The 17500-nt window shown below is 39.3% G+C and overlaps 3 protein-coding genes across 5 annotated transcripts in view; 1 reads left to right on the top strand and 2 right to left on the bottom strand.

Annotated features, from left to right (window-relative positions):
- LOC138035913 (transmembrane protein 65-like) overlaps positions 1-1574 on the bottom strand; it is a 17708-nt gene extending 16134 nt beyond the window's left edge. For both annotated transcript variants that reach the window (XM_068882315.1, XM_068882316.1), the window contains exon 1: positions 1322-1574. In XM_068882315.1, coding sequence (XP_068738416.1) covers positions 1322-1565 — 244 coding nt within the window. In that variant the 5' untranslated portion in view covers positions 1566-1574. The remainder of the gene's footprint in view (positions 1-1321) is intronic.
- A 5293-nt stretch (positions 1575-6867) lies between these two features.
- On the bottom strand, positions 6868-9017 carry LOC138035907 (uncharacterized). The gene is made up of 2 exons (XM_068882307.1): positions 8871-9017; positions 6868-7585 (listed from the first exon to the last, which is right to left on the bottom strand). Exons 1-2 carry the CDS (start codon positions 8999-9001, stop codon positions 7072-7074), a joined length of 645 nt encoding a protein of 214 aa, XP_068738408.1. The 5' UTR covers positions 9002-9017; the 3' UTR covers positions 6868-7071.
- An 873-nt stretch (positions 9018-9890) lies between these two features.
- The window catches only part of LOC138035908 (ciliary microtubule inner protein 2C-like), a 24306-nt gene continuing 16696 nt past the window's right edge, over positions 9891-17500 (top strand). The window contains exon 1 of one of the 2 annotated variants that reach the window (XM_068882308.1): positions 9891-10054. In XM_068882308.1, coding sequence (XP_068738409.1) covers positions 9990-10054 — 65 coding nt within the window. In that variant the 5' untranslated portion in view covers positions 9891-9989. The remainder of the gene's footprint in view (positions 10055-17500) is intronic. The other variant, XM_068882309.1, reaches the window with a different exon arrangement.

Below are 17500 nucleotides of genomic sequence, written 5' to 3'. Positions count from 1 at the left end.
AAGAACTCTTGAAGAGCAAGATTCGCCGATAAACACTCGAAGACACAAATGGCTCCTTTAGGAGCCACCACTCATTAAAAAGTCAATGAACAACAGCAACATGCTCTCAGTTTCTTTTACGTTTCGTTACTGAGATCTTAAGAAGTTGTATGAATATTAATTAGGTTTTTTAAAACTCCAAACACAGATGTATCCATGGATAAGCCGCACCCTTGATTTATGGCTTCAATTTTGTGAAAAAAAGTGCGGCTTATACATGGACGTTTACGGTAACCCTAAAACTCATCTATAGGTCAAATTTAGTTACATGTAAGTAACACCATGGCGAGGTATTTAGATGTACAGTTTGATGCAGTTGACGAATTGGCCGGCCCATCTTGAAATTTCGTAGGTATTTCATGTATCCCTAATTATAGTGTATTTAATTTTTTGTATATTTAGACAGCTATTAAAACAAACGCGTACATTGTATACCCCTGTATGCCCATATAGGCCTGTGTATGCCCATAATATACCCATGTATGTACCTGTAGTGTACAGTGTATACCCATATATGCCCATCTATGCTGCTGTGTGCCCATATATTCCCATTGTAATCTGATGAAATTACCGTGCACAAATAAAGTTTTCCTATCCATTCTATACGAGAATACATGGGCATACACGGGCCTGTATGGGTATTCAGGAATATATCGTTTTGTGTGAATATTTGTCTAAAAATACATTATAATGAGAGATACACGAAATACGTACGAAACTTCAAGATGGAGACCAATTCGTGAACTGCATCGAATTGTAACAATCAAAAAGCTGGAAAGCTCAAAGTAAGTAAAGATATGTACATCTAAATGCCTCACCATGTTGATAAAGAATTTAATTTGACTGATTAATGATTTTTAGGGGTACTCCATTTAGGTACTCCATAGGGTACTCCATGGAGTATTCTAAGGGCTCCGCGTTTTGTCCTCGCATCTCCCTGGCCCAGACCTTAGATATCGACGATCGTGTCGCACACCGATCGGGAGACCGTTGCAGATCACATGGAAACCAGACTTAAATATGTGCTTTAACAATGTCTGTTTTACGTTTGAAAAGCTGTCGCGATGCCGACCGCATTAAGTGAGGAAACCCGATTATCTGTGATTAGTGTTAGAGCCGGGCTTTGCTTTATTTGTTGGAAGTATACATTTCTTTTTTTTTTTTTTAAAGCCAATTTCTCTTCCGTTCACTTGTAGGAAAGGACACAAATTGCTTCATCAAGCAGTATAAAAACATGAAAGACCAAAAATTATACAGATATAGAGATTTTAGGTCTTCTTACCATTATTTTCATCTTCCTGATCATGTACTCTTAAAGCTTCTCGGAGAAGTACGCGTTCTTGTTCGTTTAGACTTGATACAAAAACATCAGCACTTTGAGGCGTCGTAAGTACACTTATTCCTCCACCTTTCCCTCTGTATATCCGTCTGAATGGCGCTCGGGTAACACAAACACGGTTTGAACGTACGCGTCTTTGCACTATCCCACAAACTTCTGCTTTTATACCAACGGTACGACGATACATGCTTCGGGAATACTGTGATTGTATTTACATTCACATTGCAAGAATGTCATGTATGCTATAATAAATTATCTCATGCGAGAATGGGTATTCCCTGGCACAAAAGACTTGATCTCAGAGGTCAGGCGCCTCTACGACCAACGGGACCAGACAAGAAGGAACCGGTATCAGGGGCAGATCTAGGGGTAGGGTGCAGGGGGTGCACACCCCTTCCTGAGGCTTTGTAATAGAACTTGTACTGTTACAGAAAAAGAAAACCGGTCACCAGTCAGCTACGCCATTTTTTTTCAGTGGTACACCCCAGCTTAAGAAAAATCCTGGATCCACCCCAGGGTATGTATACGTTTAATAAAAGCAGTGGGAATTGCCTGTAAGAGGATAGGGGCTGTGACACCTGCCATAGTTACTGATAATATGCATGTCCAAAATCAAAAGCCCTAGCTCCATTCCGTGAGAGCAAAGAGTGGTGTTCCGAGTTCTTTCGACTCGAGGGGATATCAAGGAGAGAGGGTTGAGCATTTCGAAGAACTCCTAAATCAACCCTCTGATGTTGATTGGGGCATACTTGATGAACCTGAACAGTGTCCAATCAGCAAAGAATCGATGAACCTATTAAAATGGAAGAGGTCAAGACAGCTTAAGAACAGCAAGCTAAGATAGAGTCCGGGTCTAGATGGTATATTACCTGAGGTCCTTGTTTATGGTGGACGTACTCTGTTATCATTCCTGTTCACCATCTCGAATCTGTTTGGGATATCAGCAAAGTTGCCATCAGACCTTTTCAACGCCATCATCTGCATCCTATTCAAAAAGGGCGACTGCACTGCGGCAACTACGGGGAATTTCGTTGCTTAGTGTGGTAGGAAAGATATTTACTGATGTACTACTGTGCACAACGCCATCAGTGGCTAGCAGAGTTAGTTTACCCTGAATCTCAGCCTGGCTACAGAAGCGGCAGACGTACGGTTGATGGTATCTTCATCTTGCGTCAAATGACGGAGAATTGTAGAGAACAACAGCAGAAGGCGGGAGCTTCTTTAATTCACTATCCTGGGAAAGCTTGGATGTCCCGTGAATTTTGTCAAAGTCATCAAGACGCTGTATTCTGGAATGCATACTAGACTGTGTATGGACGGTGAACTCTCTAAACCAATAGAGTACAACAGTGGCGTTAAGCAAGGGTGCAAGCTAGCTCCCACTGTGTTTGGGATATATGCTGCGATCATGCATGAGCATTAGTCCACATTACAGTATCATGGTTCATCAGTTCAGATATGACGGTGACCTCAGATTTGATCTCAGGCAGTCTTGAAATCAATGACCGAGACACGTATCAAATACACACGAGAAGTCCCGGTATGCACATGATATTGCCATTTTTACCAACGATGGTACTTCATTACAGCATCTGCTATCCGCCTACAGCAACATCTCAAAGAAACTCAGGATTACCATCAAGAAAACAGAAACCATGAGTGTTGTGCAGGTTGATTTCTTCATTGATGGACACAAGTTGAAGAGAGAAGAGCACTTCAAGTATCTCGGAAGTTATGTCATCAAAGATTGAAAGGTAGGGACATGGTTTTCAACTGCAGAGACCTGACAGCAGATATAAAGCTGAAGGTATACAATCAATGCGCACCCCGCTAATGATGTATGGAAGCGACACTTGGACCCTATACCATCATCATATCAAGCTTCTCAGAACACTCAGTCCAGCAAAGCCACTTGAGATCCATTCTTAAGATCAGGTGGAATCACTGCATCACAAACGATGAGGTACTGGAGCGTGCTAAATCTGCAGATATCCGCAGATAATTCTTATCAGGAAAATACTGCGCTGGATAGGCCATGTTGCGCGTATGCCAGACGAGCGGCCTTTAAAGGCACTTCTCTATGGGGAACTGACAAAGGGTTCAAGAAGAGTCGGTCGTACTCTTCTTAGGTATAAGGAAACCAAAAAGGACATCCTCAAGCGTGGGGGTGCACTAAATACGTGGAGAGCGATCGTAGGAGACCAGCTGACCTGGCGGAAGTTTACAACTGACGTCTGCGACGAGATAGAGAAAGTCAGGCGGCAAAGCAGCATAGGAAGAAGGGCCAAACGCCACGAGAGAGGCAGAAAATGAAAATAAACTCTAAACTTTCACCGTTAAATGTTAACTCTTTATCATCGATTTGTTGTGTGTTCCCCGTGTTGGGTTGTAGGCGTATCATTTACTATTAGAGAGCTTTAGCAAAGACAACGGCGACGGCCTAGAAAACGTCAGAAATTTGCATATTTAGTGGGCAAAAACAATGGCTTTGAACGCCCTGCACTTGCGTTTTCACTTTTGTTCATTTCTTTGCCGTCGTCAGCAAAGCAACAAGGCGAAAGAGGAATAAATTTTAATTTTCTCCCCTAAATTAAGCGCCGCTCATAACGATTTCATTCCTTCACACCTTTGTCATATTAAAAAAACTTGGACTAGTCGTGAAGTGATTACAATAATGAGACTTTGTTTTAAGGTGATGTTCTCGTTGCCGTTCCTGTCGTCGTTGCTAAAGCTCCCTAATATGCATGACTCAACATAAAACCCCAACCCGATTCCCCCCCCCACCAAACCCGGGACAAGTGAGGATTAGCAATATTGTCCCCAGGGGGTAAGGAATTGCTAACCTTTCGTTTAAGCAGCCCCCTACGTGTAGATATGGGCAATACATGGGGAGTGGAGATGAGTCCAGTGACTTACTTGCGGGTCAGTTCATCATCTCAAGTTTTATAATTTGGAGAGGCAAAAAAACGAGGTGAGTGACCGTTTTGTTATTTGAATCCATGAACTTGAAATTATAATGTGGACCATCCCGTCTCTGAAAGAGGAGCAGTATATGCCCTGAGAACCCTTGATGTAATATCTTTTCATTTTTCCATCACTTCTGCCTCAGCTGCTGGTGTGGGAGGGTTTGAGAACTTTGGTAGGTTTGCATCCCCAGGGTGCAGGAATTAGTCAATATTTGAACCAGTTTTTGGTCAAAATTATCCCCACCTTGTTATGATGACTCATGCATCAAAGTAATACGCAAAATATGCAAACATTTTGACAAGAGGAACATACCATAAGTGAAAATGTAGAAAACAAACGAGACAGGGGAATTCATTGCCAGGAAAATTATAACTTCAATGTGACCTGATGGCTCCCAGAATATACATATGTAAACCTGAAGTATGTTTCGAAATTTCCAGTGTGATGGAGAATTTGACATGTAGCCCAGAGAATGGCTAGTAGTAAATTTCATGTGTGACATCATTAACTTTGAAGTTAATGCATAATGGCTTAATGAAGTGTCACATGATAGGTTAAGCCAACTACTCACAGAATACAAAAATGTTATTGGAATCTAACATTAAATTGTACACTGAAAGCGTGATGACATCCTTCGTATTTGTTGTTCTCAGCTATTATAATAGTAAAAACAATAAATGATATTAATAATGATAATAATAATAATTTGCAATTATTATTATTATTATTATTATTAATTGCATTCCACTCATTCCAATTGGTCAAGTCAGAGGGGATTGGTCAATTCATTGACACCTCAAACACCAAAGGATGCCCCAGTTGAGGAGTAAAATCTGTTAACTCTCGCACCCAGGGGTCAATGGGTTAGTACCATTGAGCAATCGAAGGGAAAAAAACACTGAATAACCAGAATCCATTTCTTTTGGGAAGTAATTTTTCAGTTCATTGGCTATCCAGTTTGTGTGATGCAACATTCAAAGCAATAATTAATTCACCTCACTCAGCTACTCAGCTACTTTGCAAGCCGTAATGAAAGCCAGTTAGACAAGTTAATGAGCAAGAAGTTGTCAAAGAGAAAGGATGTCAGAAACTATCACAAGATGTTTTGATTATGTTATATAAAAACAAATAGTAACTGGTTCAGCGTGTACTATCGAGTTATGGTTTGCTAAGCACTCAAGAAGCGAGACTCCACTCGACTCTCACCCCATTCTTTCATACTTAATAGGAACTTCTTGTGTGCAACTATGACTCGATAGTACACACTAAACTGTTTACTATTTATTGATATTTTGACTTGGAAGCAGTGATGAGATAACAAGTTGACAAGAATTACTATTCTCATCATCTCAGTCCATGAAGAGGTTGTGTGAGAGCAACAAAGATTTTCGGCTGGAGTAATAAATTAGTGTGATTAAAACATGTCTTCAAGGTATCAAACCCACTTCAGCATTGTCCACCAACCATGTTTTGAACGACTCAGTTGTGACTAGGAGAAAAGCCAATACAAAAGCAGTATTTGAGTCACCAATATTCCCATGTGAATTCTGATGACTGTTCTGTAATTATAATAATTGATACAAAATACTGTTCTTTTTAAAACCATTAAATCACAGACTCACCACTAAAAACAACCAAAAATAATTAATATCAACCAATTATACTGCATTACCGTTACTTACATGTATCTAAGGCTTGGGAGCTTGCCATTTGTAAGGAAAATCCCACAGTTCTCTTCATCAATATTGCAAGGAGCAGGGCTGGCGCAGTGGTGAGATACACGCCTCTCACCAGTGTGACCCAGGTTCAATTCCCAGACTCAGCATCATACACTGTACGTTGGTAAAATGTGAGAAGTTTTTCTCACGGTACTCCCCTCCCCTCCCCTCAAAAACCAACATTTGATTTGATTTGATTTGAGTTCAGAATTTCAGTTGATTTCATTTATTAATACAATAATACAATTATAATACTTGATTGACCACTCCCCATATGGGCTTTTCAGGGCCAATGAAACCCAATCAACAAAATGACAGAGCACAACAACAACAACTGTTAAGAATCCCAAATGGCTGGAGGCAAACCAGTTGGCTCTTTACAAGTACAGCCGAGCAGTTGAACCAGGGACTACCAGGAACAAATTCAACAAGTGGTCAGAATGAGTCTTGAACCCGGGAACTCCTGATCTCAAGGCAAGCGTCCTAACCACTGGGCTGCACAGCCTCCTTTTATTACAGGGTCCCAAGTTGCAGTCTACTCACTGTGCCCCAGTGCTAAGACTAGACACTTAAATCAAGTTCATCATCATCACCAACAGTAATGGATATGTATATCCGGCTTGCCAGCCTTAGATATAAATAAGCTTTGAATAAAATTAATAATTGTACTTTAATTAAAGTAATGTACCAATAAAAGTAGTTCTTTGGAGTCCTATTTAACTCCAAGAGTGCCCATGCATGACTAAAAACATGACTCAGTAGTTATCAGGCAAGACCAACAAGATAGTAACAAAGTACCAGTATTCATAATAATACTAATTTTATTGTTGTTATTATTATTGCTATTCTGAATTATTAAATAGCTTTCACCAACAAAATACACTTACTGCTCATAAAGAATTTTGTCAAATGTTGCTTCAAATTTCATAACAAACAAAAGGCAAGAAGAATTCATAAACGCTGGTCGGTGACTCTAGAGTACGTCTTCAGCACTGAACAGGCAAGCAACTATGTGTACATCATTTCAGCCATTGCCGACATAGGCTTTGGAAAATATAGCAACTGATCAAAATATGATGCCAATTCTTCTGGTGTGGTGTCGTCAAAGTTCTTCCTTTGTACATGTACACCAGCACACTGTAATCTTCTGTGTTGTCTACCACAACCCCCAGCCACGTCTCGACCACACTGAGTATGAAGCCTCCAATGTGCCCAGGATCCAGGACCCTTATCACATTTGCTTTTACTCCCAACAGGCTTCCCACATTCTAGTTCACTGTCACTGTGCGAGTCTCTATTGTGTTCGAAATTTTCATCTGTTGTTAGGTTAAGACTAAGTTTACGCCTCCTACGCCTCATTCTTAGTGTATGGTAATTCCGGTAGACGAGGTTTGAAGGTGTTTGATTCTTGTAGGTGAAAACTGGTTCTCGCAGAATCCGTTTCACCTTTGGCATCTTCTCATGGGTGACACCTCTTGACTTGTCAAAATATGCTAATCTTGCTTTTCTGTTTAGTCTCTTTCTATAAAGAGGGAAACAAAAATTAATGTGTCAATAAAAATACAGGCATTTTTAACCCTTTCAACCTTAAACCAGCCTTAGTTAGTATTTTAATCTGTCTAACGCCAGACGATTTTACTCATAAATGGGAAACCCCCAGGAGTCAATGGGTTTATAACCCCACACTGAAAAACTGTGTCGCATTAACCCTTTCACCTCTAAATCTCCCTAATACCCGCCATACTCGGTATTTTACTGTCTAATGCCAGACGGTTTTATTTGTCGATGGGGAACCCCCAGGTGTCAATGTGTAAATGTTGAGTGTTAGTGACTCAGGCATGAAATGTCAACACTGTGTTCTATTGAGGGTTTTTATGTGTTCTACGTGAAAAATATATATGAATGCCTCCCCTTAATTTGACTGATCTTTTTTTTTTTTATTAACTGTACCAGGAAAAAATAACTGGGGAAAAGAATGCAGGATGCATTAAGTCATTCACCAACACATAGATCAAAATTGATTTACCAGCACCCAATTTATCTCATTCATTGCACAACAACCAAGAGACACGCTATTGAATAAGGCACTCTTGGGGACTTGAAACAGTTGCTATATAGGCAAATAAACTTAATTCTTGGCGAAAAGGATTCATATTGGGCGAATCACCTTGCTGACGAAACGACCAATTCAAATTCCTTTTCATTTCCTGTTCGGTAAACATGCCACAAAATTCAAACAGTTAAAAGAATTAATAAAATAAAAGGGAGAGGATTCAGCTTTTTTTGCACCCAAGTATGGGCCATCACAGCAAACGCCAATAAAAGAGAAGCGTTTTCTTCCTTTAATAAAAATGTTGCTGATACAACAACATGCAGTAATTTCTTCTAAATTCATGAATACTGTAGCTGCTTTCATCAACTTAAAATCACACGCAATGGTTGAAAACACAAACTTGTGTATTTCAGACGTGGGCTTACAGATATCTTCTATACGTTACTGGGCTTTCCCTGATTTTACAGTTAATCGAAATGACAAAAACCAGCAAACCAATGCAAACATCTAGCTAGCTTTGGTAATTTACGTTCGAAAGTCAGAACAATGTAAAATAATCTTTCAAAGGGTAGACCTAAATTAAGATAAGTTGATGTGATCAAACGAGATCTCATTTATAGTAAACGGGTGAGACCATAGCTGTACATGAAACGAATATTCGATGTATACAAACTATAGAAAAAAGACGACAAATTCAACTTCAAGCTATGGTGAAATTTGAGAAGATAAAAAATAATAGGTACGAGCTACTTACGGTCCACTATCCACCCTCAATTTCTTGAAAATTGCCTGGAGGTCTTTCTCCGGTCCTCTTAAATTATGGCTGTTGATCTGTACTTTATTCGCACAGCTTTCGTTTACGATGCCTTCATCTTCGCCCGCCATGTTGTGTTTTGTTGGTAAGCACGTTTTTGCTGATGACGTCACCCTAGCGACAATGGTTGAGTTTCGGTGGAGGGGGAGGAGGCTGGGTAGGTACGCTTTGCCTTTATATACCAGGGGAAAATGTAACACCTTCAAAAAGGGACATTTCGACAGAGCCCAGATATTATGTTCTTTATTGTTCCTCTTATTATTTGATCGCACATTTTGAAAACTTCACTGATGCCAGAAGCTGCTGGTGTTGAGGGTTCGATTGGGAAGTTGAGTCAACTCGGTGATGTACGATTTTAAGATAATTGTGAAAAAGTCACCTCCCATCAATGTAGCCCGGGTTCGATTCCTGGACTCAAGGACAAATGTGAGGTAACTTGATTGTTGGTTCTTTTCTCTGTTCTAAGAGGTTTTTCTCCGGGTTCTCCGGTTTTCCACTCTCCTCAAAAACCAACTTTTCGATCTGGATACAGGACTTTCACGAAAACCACTTCTAGCGCGGGTGAGTATTACGTAGAGCCAGATGTAAATCTCGAAAAGCATGCGTCGTTTGCTGCACGAAATGTAAACGCGAGTCTTCATAATTCAATAATAATAATAATAATAATAATAATAATAATAATAATAATAATAATAATAATGTCTATTTCCGTCTCCAAAAGAACTTTATCCACTTTTGGGTGAGAGGATTAAGAAGTCGTAGACTAGACAACTTCCTTCGCAGACAAAAAAAGCTGAGAATTGCAAAGTAGTGATCAGTAGTCTTTTTGGCGTCATAGTGCTCCTATTGTTCTAAAAGATCAATAATATTGTTATCGGTACACAGAGCAAACAATAATGAGAGTGGCATGGGTTCCAAAGGGTATTTCAATGTTTTGCATTGCAAATTTCCTCGGTTGTTGCTAGCAACGCGATATTCACCCAGAAACTTACGAAAATTTAATCGACTGCTGTACGCAAAAACTTTCAGCAATTATTTAAAGCAGAACATCACTTAAAAATGGAGAAGCTCACTTTGCTTACAACTAACATGGATTTGTATAAGCATCCACGACATGTGCCTGGGTAAGTGATAAAAGATTCGCTTCGGCTATTGTAAACATTAACACCATCACAGCCCACTGGAACCTCCAGGGTCAAATTAATTGTCAAACAGAGTAAATTTGGCGGAACAGTTCAAAAGAACTGTCTTCACTTAAATTTCTCTCAATGGCCAGATCAAAGATTTAGTTTTCAAGTCTGGGTAGAACAGGTTTATTTTCTCGAATTTAAACTTCATACTTTTGAAAAACTTGGCCGATTTTAAAGGCCGCATAACCTACACAGTAAAGCGGACAACTGATAGAACAAACAGGTATATTTTGAATGAACGTAAACAGATTATTTAGGTATGCTGAAGTCCCATTTCATCAGGAGAAAAACGCAATTTAGGACAAATATACCAATCAATCAATTCATTTGTACATGGAATTTTAACCACCTTAACGCTTCCCTCAACAAGAGGCTACGGGTAGTCTATACACTTTGTTCGAACAAGAGTCCATCACTCGACTCTTGGCTCGAAGGATTTTTAGCCGATTTCTAGTGTTTTTTTTGTTTTTTTTTTTTAATGTTACAATATTCTGGTCAGTACTTGCTGTCGTTGTTCGCGGGGCCGAGGTCGGGGTCGGGATCCGGAGAGTCTTTTTTTTTTCCATTTCGTTTTTCGTTTCAATTTTTGTAGTTATTTCCCTGTCCTGTTATTTCGAATAAGCCGGCCTGTTCTTCATTTATGGTACAAATTAGTTAAAGAAAAATAAGAAACCTACGGAAGCTCCTAAGGGACATTTTTGTTTTTGTGCTCTTAAAATCGAAGTTGGCTTTTGCGAATATCGGAGTTTGTCTTTGTATGTGAAAATCGGAGTTTGTTAATGAAATTCTAACTTTGTGTATGCCAAAAATCAGAGTTTTTTTCCCGAAATTTAGATAATTTCCGGCTGCAATTGGAGTTTGCTTTTTTTCGCAAAGGTCGTCTTGTTGTGTGTGTGCGTGTTTTTTTAGTCGTAAAATTGGATTCGGGTCAAAGGATTTTGGACCCTTCATTTAACCATCAATAGCCCACTTTCGATAAATTAAAATTCAGTCCTAATCAAAAGGCATCATATCGAAGCTCTAAGGAATCAACTCATATAAATCCTTAATTTCAGCTACACTAAACAACAGACAACCAATACATTGAACCATTAGGTTTACAAGGCGTACAATAATGAAGAAACCGAGCACCAGCGTACAATACCGTTGCTTTCACAGAAATCGCCGTCACAGCACGCGACAATAAGACATACCTAGAGCTTAGCAACCACTAACAAACATCGTGGTTAGAACGGCGGCCAGAAAAAACCTGTCGTAAAAAACCCCGTGGGAAAAAAAAATACAGGAAATCTGAGTAGGAACCAGGCCTAAGCTCATGAAACCTTCCTACTAGGTTTTATGCGTTCTGACAAAACACAAACAAACTTAGTAGTAACTGAGATGGTGTCGGCCTAGACTGATTGCCCACGTGCAATCACAAGGTTAAATACCCATATCACTTTACCCATAATGCGTCTATACTCAAGGGCCCAGGCCCTTAGCCTGTTGCTCTCGTGCCGCAGAAATATTTAATTTCCAGCTTATTCGTTGGCACTCAATCGCCAGAAATTCCATTATTTATTCCCCAGAGCCTTGAGATGATGCCTTTTATTTAGGACTGAATTTTAATCTATCGAAAGTGGGCTATTGATGGTCAAATGAAGGGTCCTAAATCCTTTGATCCGAATCCAATTTTTCGATTATACGATATAACTAGACGGTAGCCAGAGTGCCAAAGAGACAGTCAATATAATACATAGTCAGGAGCCCATGAGTTTGCAGATTTGTATCAGATTGTCGTGTTTGGAACCAAATAGATCATGCAGTTATTTTTAATTTCAAAGTACTTCAACTCAACTTATCTAAGTTAACAATACTGAACACAATACTATAGAAATGTAAGTAAAACCCTTGCACACTTTGTATTTAGATCAACAATGAAAATGAATTTTCTGGTCCGTGCGATTGATTAGACAACAACTTTTTGCCTTTCGCGTCGAACACGCTGGTTCAAAACTCCAAGAAAGTAGACACAACACAATGGTCAGAGAAATGGGAAAAAAATCGTAAACTTGTGTTTTCACTCCGTTTTCAATGTTCACGTAAACGATGTCCCATCATGCCACTTTGTCTAATGACATCACATTTCAAAACACGCGCTTTCATATTGGTAAGCGGCATGATAAGCGGCCTTTGCTCCTTTACTACCTTACCTTATATTTTCTCTGGAGCGATCAAACTTTTTTTTCTACATACACAACACTCTCACGCATCGGCTCTATTAAGGCTGCCGCCTCGTCAGCCTCGCGTCTTCGCTCGGCTGACTCGTTGGAAATTACAATAGCTCACGCACGAAAATATATTTCCCTCCGAGGTCTACCAAACATAATTTATTATCTAGCTTAACATGCCATTTCAAAGCTGAAAGAAAGTGCATTTATGTCCAAAAGATGTCTTTGAAGTCGAAAGACGGCATGGAGAAAAAAAAATTCAGTTGTGTTTTACTCACCGGTTGCGGTTTTATAATTCGTGCAACAAATAACAGGGTCGTAACTAGGTATATGGGATTAGGGATCACAGCCCTGGCACCTGGAATCACAACGCGTGGGATCGAGATCAGCAGTATTTTTCATGGGATCAGGGATCAGGGATCAGAGATCAAACTTTTGCGGGTTCAGGGATCAAAATTCTCCTCATTTTTGAGATTAGGGATCAGAATTTGGAATAAAAATATGGGATCAGTTACGAAAAAATATATAAATATAAATAAAAATAAATATAATAAATATATAAATATAAATAATAATTATTTACTTTACGCTCCATAGGTAACAATTCCGCTCGTACTTTAAAAGAAAAACCTCTTTGACCATCAAAACGATTTTATTCGTATTTTTTCACCGAGCGCAAACTACATACGAACTCATCGTAAAATCTCTCAAGGTGGTTCTCACTGTGTAGATGTGGAGAAATAAAAATAAAAGCCAATCAAAACTCGTTGTTTCAGCGATATAGTGGTCGATGGGTAATAACCAGTCAAATAATTTTTCGCACATTCCAGGAAAAATCACGTGGTATTGAACACGATTATCAACGGTAAATCACAGACGCTTCTTTCAGATTTTTTTTTTTTCGGAGAGCGGGCGGCTGTACAAAGGCTACACAAATAACCAACCTGTCAGAAAATAACAAAGATTGATTCAAATCGAATGTAACAATGAAAATTTGTTTCGTTTTCTGCAAACCTGAGAGCAACATTCTGAACTTGATCAACACATCGCTTTGTTAGCGCTCTACAGCTATTTTATATCTGCCAGGAATAGACCGGTTTTAAATGGGTATTTTCCCCGATAGTATCGAAAATAAAGACCCCGAAAACGAAGACCGAAGACCTCGATAACGAGGACCTCAAAAATGAAGACGCAGTCGAAGAAACGTACAATTCAGGTTGGTTCAAATGTTATTTTTGACGAGTTAGTTCTAAGCAGATCTAAGCAGTCTCATTGTCTCACCTTTAATTAATGAAGCCAATAAAAATTGTCGTCCAATATAGAACGGCAGAAATGTAAAATATTTCCATATGGATTTCTGTGGCTTATCCCATCCCTAAATTGGTTCATTGCTTGCAGTAAGTAGCACAATTCTGATTTCAACGGTCAAGATTTATTTCGGCCGCTAATGGCTTTTAGCTCACCGATACGATCTTCACCGATAACTCGCCGACAATTCGCCAACACTTCGCCGATAATTCACCGAGTATCGATTGACTGTCGGTAGAAAGAAACCCAAAAAAGGAAAGCTGTGTGCAGGTTTTTGTTATTGGTCGACTGCGGGACAACGGGAGCAATAGTTTCTTCCTTGGCTCTGGCTGGGCCGAGTTTTCAGCGATTGATCCCGTTTAGCAGCTAAAAATTAGACGACCGGCGAGGATACATTTTGAAGCTGAAAAAAGGGAAGATTGTCCCTCGCCTAAACCATGTCCCTAGTTTCCATTGCTCTTCGGTTCGCTGAGTAGAGTAATCGTGCCTCACAGTAATATCCCCCCCCCCCCCCTCCCGCCCAACTGAGCATGATAGCAATAACTGATCGTCATCGCTATAGGAATCATCTGCTTAAGTCACACTTGACCTATATCCGACAGTTGACCAATATATCACCGGCATGTGGCCGATACTCAATCGATAAGCGTCAAGCAGTCAAGCAGAATTCTCATCAAATGTGAATTGATTATAAAAAGGCAAAGAACGACGTAAACGCCAGTATTTGGCAATCCTGGACTAACTTCTTTAATGAGAGCATAAAGAAGCATGGTGGTAATCTTAAAGAAACTTGGAAAGTAATAACTAGTTCCCTGGGACGCAATTGTAAAGCGACAAAAGATATAGCTGAGCAAATGAATGACCACTTTTGTTCCCTAGGTAGTAAACTAGCATCTGGTATTCCAGACACTGCTGTTCAACCAGAGGACTTTTTAAATAGAACCAACTCAAATTTTTATTTTCGCCCTGTAAGTGAAGAGTACATTCACAACCTGATCACTAAACTCAAACCCTCGGTAAGTTGCGGATTGGATAAAACTATCAGACTTCTATTGTAGTCTATACATCTCAAATTCTATATGTGATATTAAAAATAAAGTGTTGGAGACTGGAATATTTCCTGATGATTGGAAAAGGCAAAAGTACATCCTATTTTTAAGTCCGATGAAAGAAATATTCCAAACACCTATTGTTGCGTTGCCAGTGTCGTGTAGCGGCGTGGCGTGGCACTGAGTCCGCCAGGTCAACCACAGAACTGAAACGGTCGCTTGATTCAACAATCTTTATTCGACAATCAGGTTAATTACAGCAATGCTGTGAAAACTAAAAAAGGGAAATAATTACTTCTAAACAAAGGAACTAAACTAAAAATACTCCGCAAAAAGTATTTAAAGTGTTTAAAGTATTCAATAATAATTGTCTGATGTATCTTCAGAAGCATTTTGAATTCATAGAACCTCTCAAGTTCACATTACTTGACGGGCTCGAACAATGACTTCCAATTACCGCTACCTAAAACGCATTTTTCTTAAACGTTCTTTCTCTTAACAAGGTGTTATAGCTTGGATACAACTGTCAAATCAAATGCATGAGATAAGGGATCTTGCAAGGTAAACGTGCGATATCCTAGGACACATTTTACATCGCTAGGGCACATTTTTACATGGCTTGTTTCGTATTATTATATAGTAAACTATGATTGCTACTAATTATTACTATTTTTTAAATTTCCTTCACATTTAAATAATTTGTAGCCCTAAGACCTATTTTATTAGTCGTTTTATTGGGATGTTAGTAGATGGGATGGGATGTTGGTAGAACACGAGAAGAATTCGTAAATCAGGAGCCGCAGGCGAGTGATTTACGAATTCTTCGAGTGTTCTTCCAACATCCCAAGTGATTTTCCATGATTTTACTGGCACAATAAAACATAGCTGATTGACCAGTCAGAGCGCGCGCATTGATTTGGTTATTATATAAATAAAGTTGATTGATTGATTGATTGATTGTCTGGGAACGACTATCGACTGGCGATCGATATCGACTGTTGACCGACTGTCGACCTTAGAGCGGCGGACGACTATCGTCGGATTATTGACCGATACGTTGACCGATACATCGGTGGACTACCTACAGTAAACATGATCCTTTAATTTTTAGTCTGCACACAGGCTCTCCGTGCATCGAATGGCGCGCGGTCAACAGCTGGGGATCTCCCGATGTATCGGGGGACGTAGCGGTCGATAATCGGACGATAGTTGGTCGATAGTCGATCGATCACAGGTCGGTAATCGTTCCCAGACGCATTTCTATAGTCTATAGTCTAGTCTATCAACTTTATTGGTCTCATAAGCAATATGTAAATATGTACAAATAGTAAATCGACAAGAATGAATAAAAAGACCAAAAGGGATTGCGCGAACGGGAAAAGTATCCCATGCGAGGCGCAACCCTGAAATCTAATTAAAAATCTAAAAACAAATCTAAAATTTAGTGGAATTACTGTAAATCTAATTAAAAACTAATAGTGCATGATCGACTATCGGCCACATGTCGGTGATATATTGGTCAACTGTCGGATATAGATTTAAGATTACCACCATGCTTCTTAATGCTCTCATTAAAGAAGTTAGTCCTGGATTCCCTAGTACTAGCTAGCAATTACGTCGTTCTTTGCCTTTTTATAATCATTTCACATTTAATGTATATCTGAGAAACTTGTTCATGGATCACCTCAAATTGATTGCTACATCTCTGATCATGCTGACCTTTTTATGCTGGTTATCATCATACAAACCTGACCTTTCTGTTAAGTCCATCACCTACAGAAAGCTAAGATCGATTGATATGAATCAAATGAAAAGTGATTTGAAAGATTCCGACACGTGTGCGGTTGATCATCATATGTAGAAGATGTGAGTGGAACAGATTCGAATGCTTTTGCCTTAAAATATAATGCTACACTATCATCAGTGCTGGAGCATCATGCTCCCTTAAAAGTTGTTACTAAGACTTTAAAGTGGTACTATGATCAAAAAATCATTTCCTTTTTTTCTTCTGATTTCGAAAGCGTGTTCACTTAACACCTAACTGGCAAAATTTTGAGCTTTGAGTTTTATCCAAAGGCTGCTTATTTTGAGTGTAAGTTTTGGATTTCATGGTCCGCCATTACTTACGTTCAAAACTGGCCGATTGGACCTCAGAGGGTTGGATCTAGAGAAAATGACGTCATTTACTCACTAGCTTAAAATTTCAGCGTATAAACGCAATTTATTATATATGCAAAACACGGGTTGAAAAGTCTGAAAGCCCGAAACTCCCGTGCTGCATATTAATTAGGCCGCGTACACACGCATTGCATTCTTAAACTAGTGAGTGTTTGACGTCATTTTCTCCTCGACCCAGCTCTCTCAAGATTTTAAAGTTAGTAATGGCGGACCAACAAATTAGAAAATTCCAGCTAAAATAAACAGGTGTCTTTTTAAAATCAGAACTTAAAACTTGGGTGAGTTAGTGTTTAGTTAACATAGTTTTGAAATCCAAAGGAAAAACAAAATTTTTTTTTGGTCGTAGTACCACTTTAAGACCTACTGTCCCATGGTATAATGAGCTCATTGTCTATGCAAGAAAGTTGCGGAGGAAAGCTGAGAGGATATGGAGAAGAACTAGAACAATGGAAGATCTACAAGTATTTAAAACTAGAAGAAACTATGTGACTTTCCTGTTGAATAAGGCAAGACGTGAATTCTACTCTGAGTTTATGGAAGAGAACAGCGTTGATCAACGCAAACTTTTCAGAGCTGCAAATGAGATCCTTGGCAATAAAGTGAACTTAGTTCCTACATTCCCGGATCAACTGAAT

This window comes from Montipora capricornis, unplaced genomic scaffold (genome assembly GCF_036669925.1).
Source record: "Montipora capricornis isolate CH-2021 unplaced genomic scaffold, ASM3666992v2 scaffold_436, whole genome shotgun sequence".
NCBI classification, from domain to species: domain Eukaryota; kingdom Metazoa; phylum Cnidaria; class Anthozoa; order Scleractinia; family Acroporidae; genus Montipora; species Montipora capricornis.
This window is presented reverse-complemented; position numbering and strand designations above follow the sequence as displayed.